Source organism: Branchiostoma lanceolatum, chromosome 13 (genome assembly GCF_035083965.1).
Source record: "Branchiostoma lanceolatum isolate klBraLanc5 chromosome 13, klBraLanc5.hap2, whole genome shotgun sequence".
NCBI lineage: Eukaryota > Metazoa > Chordata > Leptocardii > Amphioxiformes > Branchiostomatidae > Branchiostoma > Branchiostoma lanceolatum.
Genome location: NC_089734.1, coordinates 16,257,311 through 16,274,819, shown reverse-complemented (window position 1 = coordinate 16,274,819; position 17,509 = coordinate 16,257,311). Strand labels below are relative to the sequence as shown.

Below are 17,509 nucleotides of genomic sequence, written 5' to 3'. Positions count from 1 at the left end.
TTACGTCGCTTCAATGATTAGTTGGAAGATTATTACACTAAATCTATACCTTACACGCACTGATTAACACAGTCATATATTTCACATAACTGAAAAAAAATATAATCAAATACATAAATTGTACTTCGTTTTTATGTCTTCGATCGAATGAGAACAAGGAAGCGTTAACAACATGATAAATGGTAGCGGCTAGCTGCTGATGATGAGAATTATTGTCCAAACTTCTTAAGCAGGTTGCACGTATAAGGGATTGGAGAATTGCTGTATCTATTTGTTCTTGCTTTGGGCAGTTAAGTTTTGTTTACTTTTTCTCGTCACAATACCCGAGACTTGAAGCCTTGTCGGCGGCAGCCAATCTCTGTACTCAGACTTCAGCAATGTCGTTGCAAACTTGAGGCAGAGCTGCTCCCTTCTCTCTGCTAGAGTTGCCAGTCCAAGGCACTGCAGTGCACGAGGGTAATCTATATAAAATCGTTCCCTAAAATGATACGGCCCGTCCGCCTCTGGATTCTTTCTAGTTTGGGTTTGTGTCTGGCCTAGTGACCAAGCAGGAACCGCATAATCAAGAATGGGCCTGACATAGCCAGTGTAAATCGTTGTCAGGTCAGCTTCTTTAGTCGTTGGAGGAAGTAAAGCTTCTTCACTGCTCTACATAACATATGACTGTGTATCTGTGAATAAACACGATAACTCGAGAAAGCCTGTGTGGATTGTCTTCATAGTTAGTATGTCAGAGGGTTTTAAAAAACTCGAAACGATTAGATATTGTGCCCCATAATATGCATAATTAATGAGGAAAGTTTATAAATCCGCTATATTGCATATTAAGACTCTGTGTGGCACCCAACACTTGCTAGCTGACGCCTTGCACTGGGGCAAATATTCCCAAGGGCTCCACAACTAGTGGTCAATATACAATGGGATATCTAGAATTAGAACCTGTATACAAATTGTTTTTGATATATGGATAGCTTAAGTGATGCTTGATATAATGAAATCGTTATTGTACCAACCAGAATCTAATTTGGATGATTGATGGGGAGATTCTACAAACCCATTGCATCCCATTATAGGACATGTAACATATGCAACTGAGAAATAGAGCAACATTGACGGATAAAAGTAACGCAAATGGAGAACTTAGTTGCGTAAATGATAAGAAAATAATGTAATTCCATATTGGTAAATAACTGGAATTTCATATTTGTGGCATTTAGAAGCTTTGTAAAGGTGAGCATGGTTGGACATAAAGTAGTCACGTTTCCCGTCGGATGAACAGACAAATCACATAACCCCTATCCTGACCCTAATGATTAATCCCCTGTTGCCCTTTGACCCTTCGTTCTTACCCCCTGAAAACTCATTCGTGGCTCTTCCTTCCATCGGTACGGTCACATTCTTCTTGGCTCCCTGATCGTTGACTTTTGAGTGTATATTCCCGTTACGCTTTCTCCCGCTGATCGGCTTTGTTCTATTCAGAACTTTACCCGTGGATTATTCATCCCAACTTCTACTTGCGTAGATTCCTGTTCAACAACGCCTTTCTGGGTCGATACTCCTTTTTCCGCTGATCGGCGCTGCTACATCCAGAACTTTACAGTTTACTCTTGGATTTACTTCATCCCGACTTCTACTTGCGTGGATTCCTGTTCATCAACGCCTTTCCGGGTCGAGACGCTTGGCTCCTGTCGGACACCTCGCCTGACTTGAGGATACAGTTGGATCCTGAGATCGCGGTAGAACTGCATTCCTTGTACCCGCCCGAAGGATTACTGCTTCTGCGCCTTCTTGTGCGGTCTCAACCACGGAACTATTACAAGACCACCACCCCTCCGGCGACCGACCATCTTGACCATCCTCTGAGCAACATTCCGCCTGGCAGTCGATCGAGAAGACTCAGAAGTGCAGCTTACTAGTACACGTGCAGGTTTCTCCCCCCCCCCCCCCCCCCCCCATCACGATGTGTTCCCACTGTTACACAATGTTTGCGTTCCTGTTATGTGTTCTAGCTATTGGATTACGGAACTCTGATACAATATTTCGTTCCTACTTTCACCACAGGAAGCCTGTCGGAACTCTTATCTCCTTTACTTAGTAGATTTTTGTTTATCTTTTACAGGACGTCTATTTTTCTTGAACCTTGAACATATCAAGCTTGATCCCTGACGTTGTTTTCCCACAGCTAGTTGATTCCTATTTCACACATTCCGTTCTTATACACGAGAGCCGCCAGGCGATAACAATGCAGTCTCCTACCTCCCACTGTGATCATGCTTGTCAGACAGCTCCCACTTCCTGCGTGCCTTCTCACAAATTGACCCCAGCCGTTTCTCACTCCAGACCACACATTCGTGGGAACGTTAACGCCTTGCTTTTATGAACGAATTTATATTCTTTCATCTTTCCCTCTCACTTGTCTTAGCTATATTGATACCACAAACTCCAAGAGAAGATGGACCCTGGCTATTTCTACCTTTTCCCGCTGTAGTGTAATCCTTCATGAACTGTTACAAGCCTTCTTTAGTGCGACGGCTCGGCTCTACAGGTATCCCAGTGTTATATCCCAGTGTGACATCCGCCATTGCAGCGATCCCTCAGCCCTACTAACTTGCCATTGCTTGTATCTTTAGTATCTTTCAGAGGCGTTAACAAATGGTGTAACGTTAGTATTTACCAACAGGAGAGGGATTGCACGTTGAACAAGAGGTGTACGTGTGTTTTGACCATTTCGTGTCTTTATATTGATGATGTTTTTATAGGTTCCGATCCCGGTGGTCTACTTGTCACTCCCGCAGCTGCCCTGTCGTCATGTTTAATTGTTGCCAGTCTCGTTGTCTAGCGGTTGTTCTCACTGCCTTGGTTTCACCGCTGATCTGCTGCGGCGTTATCATGTTGGGACCTCTCAGCCTCATAACCGAACCCTCCGTTATCTTCTTTCCCATCCCACCCCGACTCAACCCTCATAATGTTACTTGTATTAAACTAATCCCCACTCCCGATACCTGGTTGCACGAGAGCTTGACTCGAGTTTTCTCATATTCAGTACCCTGTGGTTGTTGTTATGCGTAACGATCCGCTGCTGTACTTGCATATGTCACATTGATCTCCGGTACTTTTGCTTTCGCACAGCTATTACCGAGCTTAAGGCTACTACACATTCTTCCTTGACGAGAGAGTCTACCCAGTTATTTCCGACGTCCTGCTCGTTCAGTGATCTTACCGCCTGTTTACACTTTTACAGCGACCCCCCTCGGGTCCTACCGGCATTGCTGTCTGAGAGATGTCTGTCTGCATGATTGTTCCCTCACCCACAGGTTTAGGCCTGGTGTTACCTGATATGGTCCGAGAAACGTTCTTCTCCCAGCCACAACTAGCCTGTCCTACCCTTTCCCCTCTTACCTTATACCCTTGACTTGTGCATGCACTGTACGTGACCTTGACTTGAAGTGTGCTCCCCCGGGTGGAGACACTTTACCAGCGTGATGTAGTCCCCCGTGTTGACACACTCACAGTTCACCATAGTTCCATCCCCCGTGTGGATGACTTTGGCGTTCTCCCAGCCCTCCCCCCCCCCTTCTCCCCCTATTACCCCATACCCTGGACATGTGCATGTACGTGACCTTGACTTGAAGTGTGCTCCCCCGGGTGGAGACACTTTACCAGCGTGATGTAGTCCCCCGTGTGGACACATTCTCAGTTCACCATAGTTCCATCCCCCGTGCGGATGACTTTGGCGTTCTCCCAGCCCCTCCCCCCCTTCTCCCCCTATTATCCCATACCCTTGACATGTGCATGTACGTCACGTTGAGACACTGTACTGGTGTGAACGTAGTCCCCCCTGCGGACATCGTAGCGGTTGAGCTTGAAGCTTCACCGGAAGTGACGTCCCCCTGTGGACACGTGCACAGCCTCACCGTAGATCCATTCCCATGCGGATGAGCTTGAAGTTTCACAGAAAGTGACATCTACTGTAGACACGTTGCAGTTCCCAAGTGTAATCCGTCGTGAGGATGAACTTGAAGGTTGACCGGTAGTGGCACCTCTCTTTGGTCACATTCGCAGCTTCACTGTAGCTCCATCCCTGTGCGGATTAACTTGAAGTTTCACCGGAAGTGACTTCCCCCTGTCGACACATTGCAGTTCCCAAGTGCAATTCCCTCTTGAGGATAAACTTGAAGTCTGACCGGAAGTGACTTCCCCCTGTAGACACGTTGTAGTTCCCAAGTGTAATCCCTCGTGAGGATGAACTTGAAGTTTGACCGGTAGCGGCACCTCCATGTGGACACATTTGCAGCTTCACCGTAGCTCCGTTCCTGTGCGGATTAACTTGAAGCTTCACCGGAAGTGACATCTACTGTAGACACGTTGCAGTTCCCAAAGTGCAATCCCTCGTGAGGACGAACTTGAAGTTCACCGGTAGCGCCACCTCCCTGTGGACACATGCACAGCCTCACCGTAGTTCCTTTCCCGTGCGGATGAACTTGGAGTTTCACAGGAAGTGACATCTACTGTAGACACGTTGCAGTTCCCAAAGTGCAATCCCTCGTGAGTACGAGCTTGAAGTTTGACTGGTGATACCAAACCCCTGTGGACACTTTCGCAGCTTCACCGTAGTTCCATCTCACTTCCGGACGAACTTGAACTTGAACTCGAAGTGACACCCACTGTAGACACGTTGCAGATTCACAGAAGTCTAACACCTCGTGAACTTGAAGTTTCGTTAAAAGTGCCACCCCATGTGCGCAGCCACTTGACGCCCAGTCGAGGTATGCCGTACGACTGTTTGACCTGGGACTGTTTCCGTGCGGTTAAACGTTGATCGGTTCATCGCCCCTATCAGAACTGAATTGCTGCTGAGGAATGGCCAGCGAGTGTTCAGGCCTCGTAGCTCGTCTTGAACTTTGCAAACAGAACATTGCCTCGAACGTCACTAATTAGTCGGTCCTTACAACTTTGATACATCAACAGTTCAAACTGGTGTGACACTTGTAAACGTAATAACAGTTGCTTAGCCGTAGATGCTCCTACATGATGAGACCGTACACTTCCTACTCCCCCACTGTTGGGAATGACTATATGTACATGTATCCACTTCAACTTTTGAACATTACGTCAACATTGTACACTAAGTTCATCTTATATTCAATAGGCAACAGCTTGTTCTCCGATCATCTTCCCTTCTCTCCTAGCCATGCCACAGCTCCGTATTAACCCTTCTTCCGCCTACTATCCTTTTCTCGTGACGGTGAGCTCACTACCCTAATTGTGTGTATGTTGTCTGTGAAATAGACGGGAAACTTTAGTTCTCTTCGGAGCTTGCGGAGAAGAGAAGTCACGTTTCCCGTCGGATGAACAGACAAATCACATAACCCCTATCCTGACCCTAATGATTCCTCCCCTGTTGCCCTTTGACCCTTCGTTCTTACCCCCTGAAAACTCATTCGTGGCTCTTCCTTCCATCGGTACGGTCACATTCCCGCCCAACCCTCTCCATGCCTTATCCCAGAACAGCTCGAGCCTGAGTACGTTATCATGTTACCTATGCTTAGTTCCTTTTGTCTTGACCTGAGTGTTGACACATTCAACTCCCCTGTACAAGGTGGTTTTAAGTACACCTGATAAATTCTCACTTGTTTATCACTCCGATAGTTTCTTAGACTGTAACTCAGAATTGTTACTCATCCAGTGCTTATGTTCTTGTTTTCGCTACTGTTCCGGCAATGACTTTATTCAGCCTCGATTATGATGATGGGCTGCCTTATCGTGATTTGGTCGTTGAGGATTTACTTACGAGTCAGGATGCGTTAGACATCCACCGATCAGAGCCTCGGTTTAACCGACCAGCCCGGTATTGGCTAAATACGTTTAACAGACCAAGGTAAAGCGGTCGCCACCTCTCAGCATGATTTCTAAGTAAACAAGAGGACCCTGTATTATGATCATGTATAAGGATGAATATGGTATGGAAACAACGTGTGTAATACGAGAGTTGTTCTGTTTTTGATTCGAGGAGCCAATAAATGCCCGACCGTACTGAGTGACGGTGAGCTCACTACCCTAATTGTGTGTATGTTGTCTGTGAAATAGACGGGAAACTTAGTTCTCTTCGGAGCTTGCGGAGAAGAGAATGCAAATTAAAACAAGTTTGACATTTTGGGATGAAAGGCATGGATCTTTGTTGAATGGGTGGGTGTAGGTGGGGGCATTTCAATGTTTTGAAATCACATTCAACCATTGCATTGTACATGTACATGGGACGAATAGTATTGAATGAGATCATTTTTCCTACGTATGCATGGATGTTAAGAAATCGCATTCTTAATGAAGGCCACTGCGGGTAATTGCGATTTAATCACAGAACATCAAGCAAGGGTTCAGAACACGACAAAGATGGACTTCATGATCTATGGCCGAGGAAATATATCGATCATGTGCTAGACAATTTTCTATTACCGAAGTCATACATCTGGTTGAAGAAATCGTTAATGTGTCTACCTTGAAATTATTTCTGTTATTCTAAATTAGAGCCTAACTCGATTTATTCACAATTTTGATTCAGTGAAATCTGATGTCCAGATATACATAATTTTTTACTACTTGAAATTACTCCTTGTATGCACAGTTGGAGCCTTTAAAGTCTCTACATGTTATATGGACTGTATGCTGGTTAGAGTTGTATACTCAAACGTGAACTTCTAAGATATAGAAATTGGTATCTAGCCTATACTTGGTATTCAACTGATAATACTAATATTAAATACATTTCATAAACACGTAATCTTAGTCGTTAGTCGCATGTTTCATAACAGGTTTAAAACACATACGAAAGCAGTAGCCGTATGTTTGACATCCAGAATGTAACTACAGCTTGCAATAAAGAGAAAAACTCTATTGGTACCATCTGGACCCTCTTAAATCGCTTAATTTTACGCAACAGCTTGATAAACACTATATCAATCTAAGTGTTTATCAAACACTAAATTCCAAAGTAGTCTAGCATGGCAACGGTCTCATAATTGATATACGAAGCGTACGTTTTTTATCTACAAATTCTAAATAATAACTTACTATTTTCTATTTGCCTGACACTTAAGAATTCATCTCGTCTTCATAAATTCAGAGAGGCTGTACTGACCACTTAAGAATATTATTAAATTCGCACGGGCAGTTAAGTGTTTATGACTCAAAGCACTCACTCTGGGTAAAGATTGAGTCGGGACATAAAAGAAATGATATTATGTGGGTACTTGCGCTGAAGATATAGGCACACACAGCATTTCCTGTGCGGTGGCATTTCCTTGTATGTTCTACTCTTAGGATGAGTATAAATGAATGCAATTTTTCCCTACATCTAGAATCTCCTTGGGGGCCACATTACACGGTCATCGGCTAAGAGGTGAGTACGGCTTCTATCGTTTTGCGGATTGGCATGAAAATGTGTTGGTTTTATACTGGGCTAATTCACGGTCTCAATACCGTCGCACAGTTGGAAAATTTATTTGCAGACGAGTCTACGAGCTCTGAATGACATTTTGATAGCAAGACGCCTCGTGTTCTCTCGATCATAGCGTGATTCTTCAGGGACATAGCGTGCTTCTTCAGGGACCGACGCTCGCTGGTAACCCGTGCTCCCTGGTCATTTAAGTCTAAAGGCTGGTAATTATTAGGTCGTGCTTATCTTGCTCGTAACTCGCCCAGGTAGCCGTGTCAATTGGTATATATTTGGACGTCAACCCAACGGTTAATTGTCGTTTTTTTGGTATATAGTGTACAGTCTGCAGATAGAACGTCAATTCAACTTTATGTTTTTTTTAAAATGAAGGTCTAAAATTGTGTTGTTAATTTTGCTTTGCTCTTTTTTTGTGCCACTCACTATTTAGGTGACTTGAAACAAATAACAATGTCGTGTTGGTGTTTATTTGTGCTATCTCAGGTTCAAACTGCATATGTTTCAGTAAGCACGAATAACAATAAGATAATACTCTGACAGTTTCCAAAGTACATATTTGCCTGTATTATGCAATCTTAATACGACAAAAATTAAGGCACGTGTCTATGCCATCCATGAAATTGAGTCAGCGTGGCTTAAAATATAATTTAGATGAAAAGTTAAATCTTCATCGAAAACTTTATTTATTGTAACCGAATGAGGATGTGTTGTGTATACCCCAAACAAAAGTCGTCGGAGCATCAACAGGCCTATGAACCATTGCCAATAACCTGGACGGCAGACGCCCATGTGTTATGCGAGTTTCGGCCGACTGCCAACTGGTTATAATATTGTCATAATACGAGGATGAGTCAGTGAGTAATGCAAGTATTTTTTTTAACAATGTCATGTTTCAATTGAATGAGTTGAAGTTTGGCATAAACTAAGGTCAATGCACATATCTTGTTGAGACTGAAATATCTTAATTTGTTGTTTATATTATAATAAGAGAAATGTTTGAATTCAAGATGGCCACAACCTCGGAAGACCGTCAGAAGCAAAAATCAGTACAAGGAAGGTGCAATTAACGTGCATTAAAGAATTCCCTGTCATACGTTAAGCTATTGTAGAAGACTGAAACTGCACCTGTCTAAAAGAACCTTAGTACACCTCTTTATTTCTAAACACTGTGTAAAGTTTTGGATCTCTTGGTTAAAAGAAAAGTAGGCTACAAAAATCTTCATCAACACGTCACGACTAGCTCTAGAGACATAAATCAGTGTACATGTGTAATTTTAGTTTCTGACAGTGGGTCAGATCTACAGGAACTGATCTTCTAACGGACTTCCAAGGACATAGTCATCTTAAAATCGCTGATAAAATTCTCAACAACAATTTGAGAAATTTTAGTTTGAATAATTACGTACCTTAACCTTTGGTGCCAAAGTTCAACTCTTTCGATGAAAAAAAATGACACTGTTATAAAACCACATAAATTACTTACTGACTCACTCTTATATTAACCAAATGGTATAGCACATTGCCTCTGTGGTAGCATGTGGATAAGGTCTATCATAAAATTCTTGTTAGTATTTTTGCTATGCTGCCTATCCAATCGATAAATTTCCATTAAATCGTTACAGAAAAGAAGAAGATATCAAAAATCAATTAAACTATTGTTTTTCAAGTGGGAAAGTCCGGTTTTACTTCATCTGTGTCCAAATGGTGCTGATATCTCAGGGTGGATTTTCAAGCAAAATGTACACCAGACTCCCTTTAGATTTTAGAATGGGTTACCTCCTGGCTATAAAAAAAACGTCCAAAGCTAATCAGCTGTATGACACTGGCTTCACAGAGTGGCGTAATATCGTCGAGATTCAGCAGCATTTGTTGATCGATTGAAGGTCAGAGCCGCGTCTTTTTCGGCTAAAAACCTACCATGTCACATTTCTCAGGTGGCGGCCCTGTAAATCATAAATAAGAGTTAAGTAGACAATCCTCATAAAAGGGCAAGTATTAAATCAATTTCGAAGTCTCAGTTGTTATATTCTTGAAGAAATTAATGGAGCAAACGAGAAAAACACAACGAAATACAAACAGGACTGTTGTGATATACCCTAACGAAATGTTACCAAAGTACCCTCGCCCAACTTCTTTAGCGTATCTCCTTGCCCCCGGTCGCTGCAAACCTTGATCGCTTATTGGGTGCTCACTCCAACCGTTGACCGCTCTTTTGGCGCTCACTACGACCGTTGCACACGAGTGACATTCCGATTCCTAAGCGCTCACTCCTCACCCTGGGAAATTTAGGTCGCAGGGCTCAAATTGCTCATTACGAACGATGACCTTAATAATTCCGACCCAACAAAAAGAAGTCAGACCCAACAATAGTCAACCATAATTAACATATAACTTTCACAGTAGACTAGATAACTATTTAGATTTCCATGTATTTCCATGTACTTGTTTGTCTGCAATTAGCCTTCGGGCATGAACTCTTAAAGTTATTACAATTACGATATTTCCATGATAGGAGTTCCAGTGTAGGGTGGGCAGAACATTACTAGATATTAATCGTAAGAAAACCAGGCATGTCACACCATTTTTTGGTAAAAAATAACTTGCTAGAATTGCTGTCAAAGTACAGTTTAAATTCTTTCATTTTTAATTTTTTTTTCTGTGTCGCAATCGGACAAAGTGTGAATTTTTAAACATTTTTCAACGTTGAAAAATTGGACGTTTCTATAGGAAATATGCTTATCCATTGGCCCTATGGAAATGATTGACCTCAACATGGCACCAGAAACGACCACAAGCCCACAGTTATTTACATGCGTTTTAATGTAACCCCTCAACACTTGGACTAATACTCAAATTTTCAGCATTTAAAGATAATGAAACTGGACAAACTGTCATGTTTTATTATCATTGTTATCTTATGCCAAGCTCTAATCAACCCTAACTAGTTTATTCATCCACAATAATGTCAATCAATAAGCAGACATTTTAAACATGCTAAAACTGAAGAGGAAATAGATTTTACAAGTTTTCTGTTGTCAAAACGATCACAATAAGAATAACGTATTTTTGCAGTCTTTAATAATTGCGAGATATGCAAATGACAGTAATTATCCTCAACAGATGATGAACTGAATTGATTCTAAAATGCAACCATTTGTATTACTTATCCCTTTTTGTACTACCAATTCCCTAAAACAATTTCCAAGTGTTAACATACATTATGTTGACTTTAAGTGGCGTCGTGTGGCGTAAGTGGTAGAGCGTGCGGCTGTCAAACAATGGGACCCGCGATCTATCCCGGGTTGTGCCCTAAGACATGACGTTGTGCCCGGTGTGCGATGGTCCAAATCCTTCTGTCTTGAGTTGGTGATTCACTACAAATCACCCAGATAGATGATGATGATGATGATGATGATGATCATGATGATGATGATGATCATGATCATGATGATCATTCTCCTGTAGTAGCTTCACCCTTTAAAATGTAATGAAGGAAATTGAATTGAATTGGTCACCAAGCATTTCATCTTTTTTCTGCGTTATCTTCAACTTGTTCAAGTTAACTTGAAGACAGCCCACGTCCTGTGAACAACTGTGTCGGATACGCCACCTTTGTATCCACTGGAAAGTTTAAAAAATGATATCTGAATGAAGCTCATATATTTGTGTGGCTGATTTCGACCGCGTATGGTCGTAACGTTAGTGTATATACACAAAATAATTACGACAGTGGAAAATTGTTTGTTGCGTCCAAAGTATACCATCTTATCGAAAATTAAAGAATGATTACATTCAGCATAAAATATTTGACCATTCTACCGTTAGATAGCGCAGGATTTATGACTATTAGTTTAATTCATAGCACAGACAACGTGCGCGATCACACGCCCCATTTCCCTGTCATGGATGCGCGCGCAGCGCACAGCGCAGAATTTTTTTCCACCACTGGCGTGAACCTTGATCTCTGCTCTTTAACCTGAAACCATTCCAAGAGATCTCCGAGCCGCGACGGCTTGTGGCATTTGAGTTGAAAATTGCGTGCCAACTTAAATGATTTTAGCTCCTTGCTTAATGGATATTTTCAACTAAAAAGACAATAGTGTGATAGCAAACCTTTTATAGATTATTGACAACGGTTGATTTTTAAGATTTAAAACAAAAAAATTACTGTTTCGCGCGCTGCCGCGTTCCAATTCGGAAACGTGGAGGTTTGACATGCCTAACAAAACGTTATTCGTTTGCATGATTATTTGAGCATTGCCATTTTTCATCAGTAATAAATGAAAGGTCATCATAATTTTTACATATGCATGTTAATTAAAATGATTTTCAACATAAATAGATGATATAGATTTTGATAAAATTAGCATAATTATTGAGGAACAATCAGCACGAAACACGACAAAACACTGCGGGGATGCATGTGGCATTTCCGTCTGTATAAAGATCCCACACTGTTGTGATATATCCTAGGTCTGGTCACATTAGTGACGAGTATAGACAAGTGATTTTTCCTCGCTAGACTTAGTTGTTATTTTGTTGAAATATGCATCCCACTTATGATCAGTTTTCTTGTCCAGCTAGATTTCCATATCAAAACTAAACCCCCACTGCTGAAGTTCTAAGACACCTTTGAAACAAAGGATATTAGTTTGATTTTGTTCATTTTTAGTCACTTCGCTTTACAAAACCGCGCGGTGCAACGTTACGCATTGTGAAAATACCTTCAACTCGAAAATTCTCAGGGCTAGCATACAGAACAATCATTTTCAAACCGAAAATGTTCGGGGGCAGCAGGACAAGGGTTAATGTAAAGCCGAGATACGAGCAAGATAATAGACATTTTGTTGTAACTGAAAACAGCTTAAAATATCGTCTAGTCATTAAAGACAATGAAACAAAGTTTTTTCAACAACGTTCAATGTCTCCTGCTTCTTTCTGCAAAATTAATCTAACCACATCTTTGTATAAGACATCTCAATTCATTTTTAGACATGTAAAAGGCATTACAAGGGTTGATAATATTTTTAGGCTGCCCTGTTTTAATTCATTAGACCCGGATAAGAAAGAGGGGAGAAGATAAGGGAAAGCAAACCCTCGTCTAAAAAATGGAATTTATACTTTGCTCTGTTTCAGAGAGAAGACAACCCACCATGAGAATTCTCGGCGTCGTCTTGCTTGGATGTGCGCTTCACCTTTCTGCTACCAGTTCAGGCAAGTTACAAACACTTCAAGTTCTTCTGATAAGAATTTAATTGAGAAATGATATAGGACAGTCTTCCTCTGTTAATGTTACTTAGTGTTCATAATTACGGTCAAGTGTGGTTCAGTTATGTGTATCATTGTTCCGACTTAATAAGATTTTAAAACTGATTCGTAAACTCAAAATATTGGAGGATGTTTAGTGAAAAAGCTTTCTTCCACCCAAATATGACTGTCATCTACTTGGTACATCATACCAGAGTTCCGCAACCATATACCTTCGCTAAACGATGTTAACCTTTTCGAGAGACATATCATATATGCAAATAAGGTCCTTATTTGCATGAATTATATCTGTTGATCATCTTCTCTAATCAAATATTGCAAGCTGTTCAAAGTATAAACGTCTTATCGTGGCAAAGAAGGATATTGCAGCATTTCCTCATAAATTAGTTAAATGATGCCCTCATTTGCATGATTTATGTCTGTCAATGTCACCGTGTACTAACTTCTAATTCTTCAAGGTCTTTAGTGGCTGACCACTTCTTTTCAGGGAGGCCATGTGTACGCATATACAACAATACAATTACATGTAGTACATAAGAAAACGTATTATTTCAAAATATGAAATTATAAAAAAGATAGATGTTAAATTATTTTGCTAACAGTGGCCCTTGACTCTTAAAATGTGACACACTGACTTAGCAGTCTTTTCCCACTACATGCAACAGCTGATAACATAGGGAATCAACGAGGCATTTCCGAGAGTGTGGGGGACACCGTTGATAATCCCAGGAAACTAGCAGGTACCTATCATGATATTTAATGAATGCCATATCAAAGCCTCGACATTGAATTGCTATTGTCAGCTGTTAATTTGACTAAAGAGCAGAAGAACTTCTAATGCCTAATATAAATCTTAAATAGCATTTGATAGCATCAAGAAAAAAATATCAGTATTGAAACAAACTCTCAAAGCTATCTTCGCATGCTTTGAATTCTTCAATTTTGTTACAAGGGAAGCAAATGATCTTGACCTTGCGGTAAATGATGATTTAAATACTCCTGTTGCTGCAGAAGAAAGGGGAAATGCTGTTGGCCTTGAGCTGCCTGATGGCGGACTGACCAGGAAAATTGGTTGTGAACGCCATAAGGTACTGGACTAGGTCGATCGAAATGACAAACAATATGGTAACAATTCTGTCAAGTTTGACTTTGTACTTAGTTCACATTCTTGAAGCATTCCATATACTTTGTAGTGAAAAACTGCTTGCCTGCTGAAATAGTGTTTTATTAAAGAAAGGAGACCAGTGGGGTTCATCTGATCACGACAACTGTATGTGTGAAGGACCAGACCGTTTCTGCTATCGTGTTGACTGCCTTCCTGGTTCTGAGATTGCCCTCGATTCCAATGGTCTATGGAAATGTAAAGTCGGTTCTGATGGAAGAGACGTAGCAGGTAACATTAATACAGGCCTCCGTGAATAGTTTCATCATTTTTTGCGTAAATATTTTGCGTTTGCATCTCATTAATAGGTATAAGCAGCAACACCTGTGCTGCATTGCTATGTGAACCAGTCAGAATTGCCTTGAAGAAGGTGACAGAGGGTCACCGAAACGTCGGTTGAATAAATCCCTTGGTTGTGTAAAAAGAGTCTTTTTCTCCATTAATACAGGCCGTTGTTTTATGGCCCATTACTTTATTCCAGAACAATGGACAATGTATAAATCTTGCTTTGCTAAAGGCCGTGGCGCTGAATTCGTCTATTTATCTTAAAACTACAAATGTACTGCATGGGGGGTTTCAGTTTGGACTGAATATGATGGCTAAAGATAGCCAATGGAAGTGGAAGGATGATAGTCTCGAGGATGCCTTATCTCGATAACTTGTGAAACATTCTATGGTAAATGGTGTGTAGGCAAATCTCAGCAAAACAAAGACAAATTTAGGTCGTTGGCCCTTTTATTGCTCTTTCTGCAGCAGAATTCCATGCTTCAACATTTCGTTTTATCTCACTAAATCCCTCAGAAAGTCCAAATGGTGTTAAGGCTCTCCAGATGTTTGACGCTGGGAAAGGGACCATATACGATTGTAAGTACCAGTGCACTTATGTATGTTTGAAATCGCTAATCTTTACAGCTTCTCGGAGATTGTTGCAAAGCTATGACATGATGCTGAAATGATTAATAAGTTAGCAATACTGTTAAGATGGGAGTCAAGTAAAACGTACCGTCATAAGATGAAGTTTAGAAAAAATCTCATCAATGTGCATGCGCTGAATAATGATACATTTTAGCGTAATCAGATACGATCTTGCTTTGGCGCTATAAGCATAAACTACAGACTTCTTTCCCAAGAAAAAAAACAATTATTAATGTGAACTTCCCTGCAGTTCGACAGCTTAATTGACTCATAGAGCCATATCAAAACATACCAATCAACAGGATTGTAGTAGCTCAATGATAGAGTGTCCCTGTATACGGGATATGTCAGTTCCAATGCCCAGTGGCAGTGCGACCGGTCATACCATTGACTTTCTTTACAGTGTTGGATGAAAAGTTTAATCTAAGTTGATAATGACTTTAAAACTGTTACAGACTGTTTTTTTTAAATTCTCAGCACTCTCCAAAAAGTATATATTATACTACCAATTGATTAAATGCCCTCGGTAGCTTTTGCACAATTTTTTCTCCAATGGCTATGGAAATGATGGACACCACCGGGACCCTATATTATTTTAAAGGAAACCCAAGCAACATTATGGCCCTAAAATCGAATTTTGAAAGTAAATTTATTTACTTATTTCTATACATGATAAGTTCAAATATTATTATCACAATGTATAGCAACGTCAATTATACAAATAATATGACGGCATTATGATGTGAGAGCTCACTAAAAATCGTGGCCGGAGTTTTTGTAGGCTCGTAGAACTAAGGGAATCATAGTAGATCACGATTTTGTGAGGTGTTAAAATGCTCCAAGTAGGAAGTTATTACGCAAATGTGCTAAACAATGTTAGTAAATGTCACTACCATAATGGCTTCGGCATTTTTTTTTTGCTATCTTTTGGGCCCTAATATTGCTTTGGTTACCCCCGGTGACTATATCTTTAACATGTGGTGTAACGAGAAGAACAGATGTGAAAAATAATTTCTCACACATTTATACACCCCCCCCCCCCCCAGATATGGACATAATGCTGGCACCAGATGTCGGCTCACAGACTCCACCCAGCCTAACTAAAGTTAGTATCTCTCAAGGTAGATATTTGAAGAAAAATAAAAGAAGGAAAAATTCATCAAAAGATTTAAAAAAAAAAGAAATTCACACCATAGCATCTAGCCTAAGTGCGCTAATATTGAAGAAGTTACTTATGTATCATTTTATTCATTATCTTTTTTTTTACCTAACTGAGGTCCTGGAAGGAAATTCGCCCCGTGAAGAGAGATCAATACCCGCGAGTCTCACCGCCGTCGCGCAGATCGCCAACGCAGTGTTCGGGGCGGGACGTTTCATCTACGGGATCGATAACGGAGAACAACGTCTAGCTGAACTCAGAGAAATCAACCAGAAGTTGGATCGCCTAGACAGCAGACTAGACGCTCTGCAGCAACAGATCGGTGACTTGCAGTTCGGCCAGCAGTGGCTGCAAGGCACTTTTCTGTATGGGGGAGATATCCAAGTATGTTCTCTTCTCAAATTTTGCTGCCGAAAAGCAATAGCAATAGAAGACGGTAGTAAAAACATGAAGTATTTATATCTATTTTTTGCCATAAAGTTTGTTATTTTAGTTCGGATCACGTGTTTTCCAGTCATGTACATCTTGTTGACTTCACCGGTAGTGTGTGAATAAAGCTCCCGAGTTTTACTACGCGTCTGAGTTGCTTACTAGCGCCCTTGGCCACTTAGTGGCACTTAAACACATAAGAACGGAATACACCATTTTAGACTCTAGACGCCGCAAAACCTTTGCATTCGTAAAAATCTGATCTTCTAGTCAGGTGTTTTTTAATTGTTAATGGTATGTCATAAAAGCAGTGAATTGCTCGTTCTTTGACAACGACTGGTACTCCTCTCGTCCTTGTGCTGTAAAGTACTTTGATCCTGCTGCAAAATTGCTCCTTATCCACAATCAGAGATTAAACTTTATTCTTAACCCCCACCCTTTTGCTGGAATCTTGTTGCAAAATCGCTTTTCACGTTTAGAGATTAAACTACTTGCTCGACTGCCTGGACAACGACCTGTACATGGGCAGTGATGGTCAGCTGGTTCCCGCTGACCAGGCCGCACTTTGGGCAGACGCCGTGCTCGATCTGGACTCTGATGGTGTTGGGCAGGTAAGGATATTTTTTTCTTGAGTCCATGTCATTACCTGAATATTGGAGAGCGAATATTTTGTATTTTATTCCATTGACATCAAGGATCTGAATATTTTCAAAACAAACTAAACACTATAAATTATGTTCCACGCCTTGGTGTCAAGAAGTGGTAATGTAAAAACAAGTATATTGTGTTTGTCAATACATGATGTATATTGCTGACTAGTCAGTGACCAAGCTAGACTTAGGGTTATCCTACCCGCGAGTCAACTGATCTAAAGCAATAATCACGCAATTAGCTCCCTAAAAACTAGAAACATCAGACAGTTTCTCCAAACTATTGCACAGTTTATCCCATATACTTGATATTAGCCGTGTCCATCCATGCTTCAGTAATATGACCCATACATTAACCATTTCTACCAGATGTAACAATCTTTGGACTGGTAAAAAAGACAAAGAAAGATATTACAATGTGATAAAATAAAAATGTTTAAGCATGATAAAAGAAATAAAGAATATTCTTATAATGT

At 40.8% G+C, this 17,509-nt stretch overlaps 1 protein-coding gene across 1 annotated transcript; it reads left to right on the top strand.

The window, feature by feature from the left end:
* Positions 1-7,364: 7,364 nt before the first annotated feature.
* LOC136447726 (uncharacterized) lies at positions 7,365-17,408 on the top strand. Its single transcript, XM_066446768.1, has 10 exons — positions 7,365-7,396; positions 12,587-12,664; positions 13,384-13,458; positions 13,730-13,806; positions 13,952-14,111; positions 14,682-14,744; positions 15,842-15,900; positions 16,072-16,371; positions 16,863-16,994; positions 17,403-17,408. The coding sequence occupies exons 2-10, from the start codon at positions 12,604-12,606 to the stop codon at positions 17,406-17,408; spliced, it is 933 nt and encodes a 310-aa protein (XP_066302865.1). The 5' UTR covers positions 7,365-7,396; positions 12,587-12,603.
* Positions 17,409-17,509: the final 101 nt, after the last annotated feature.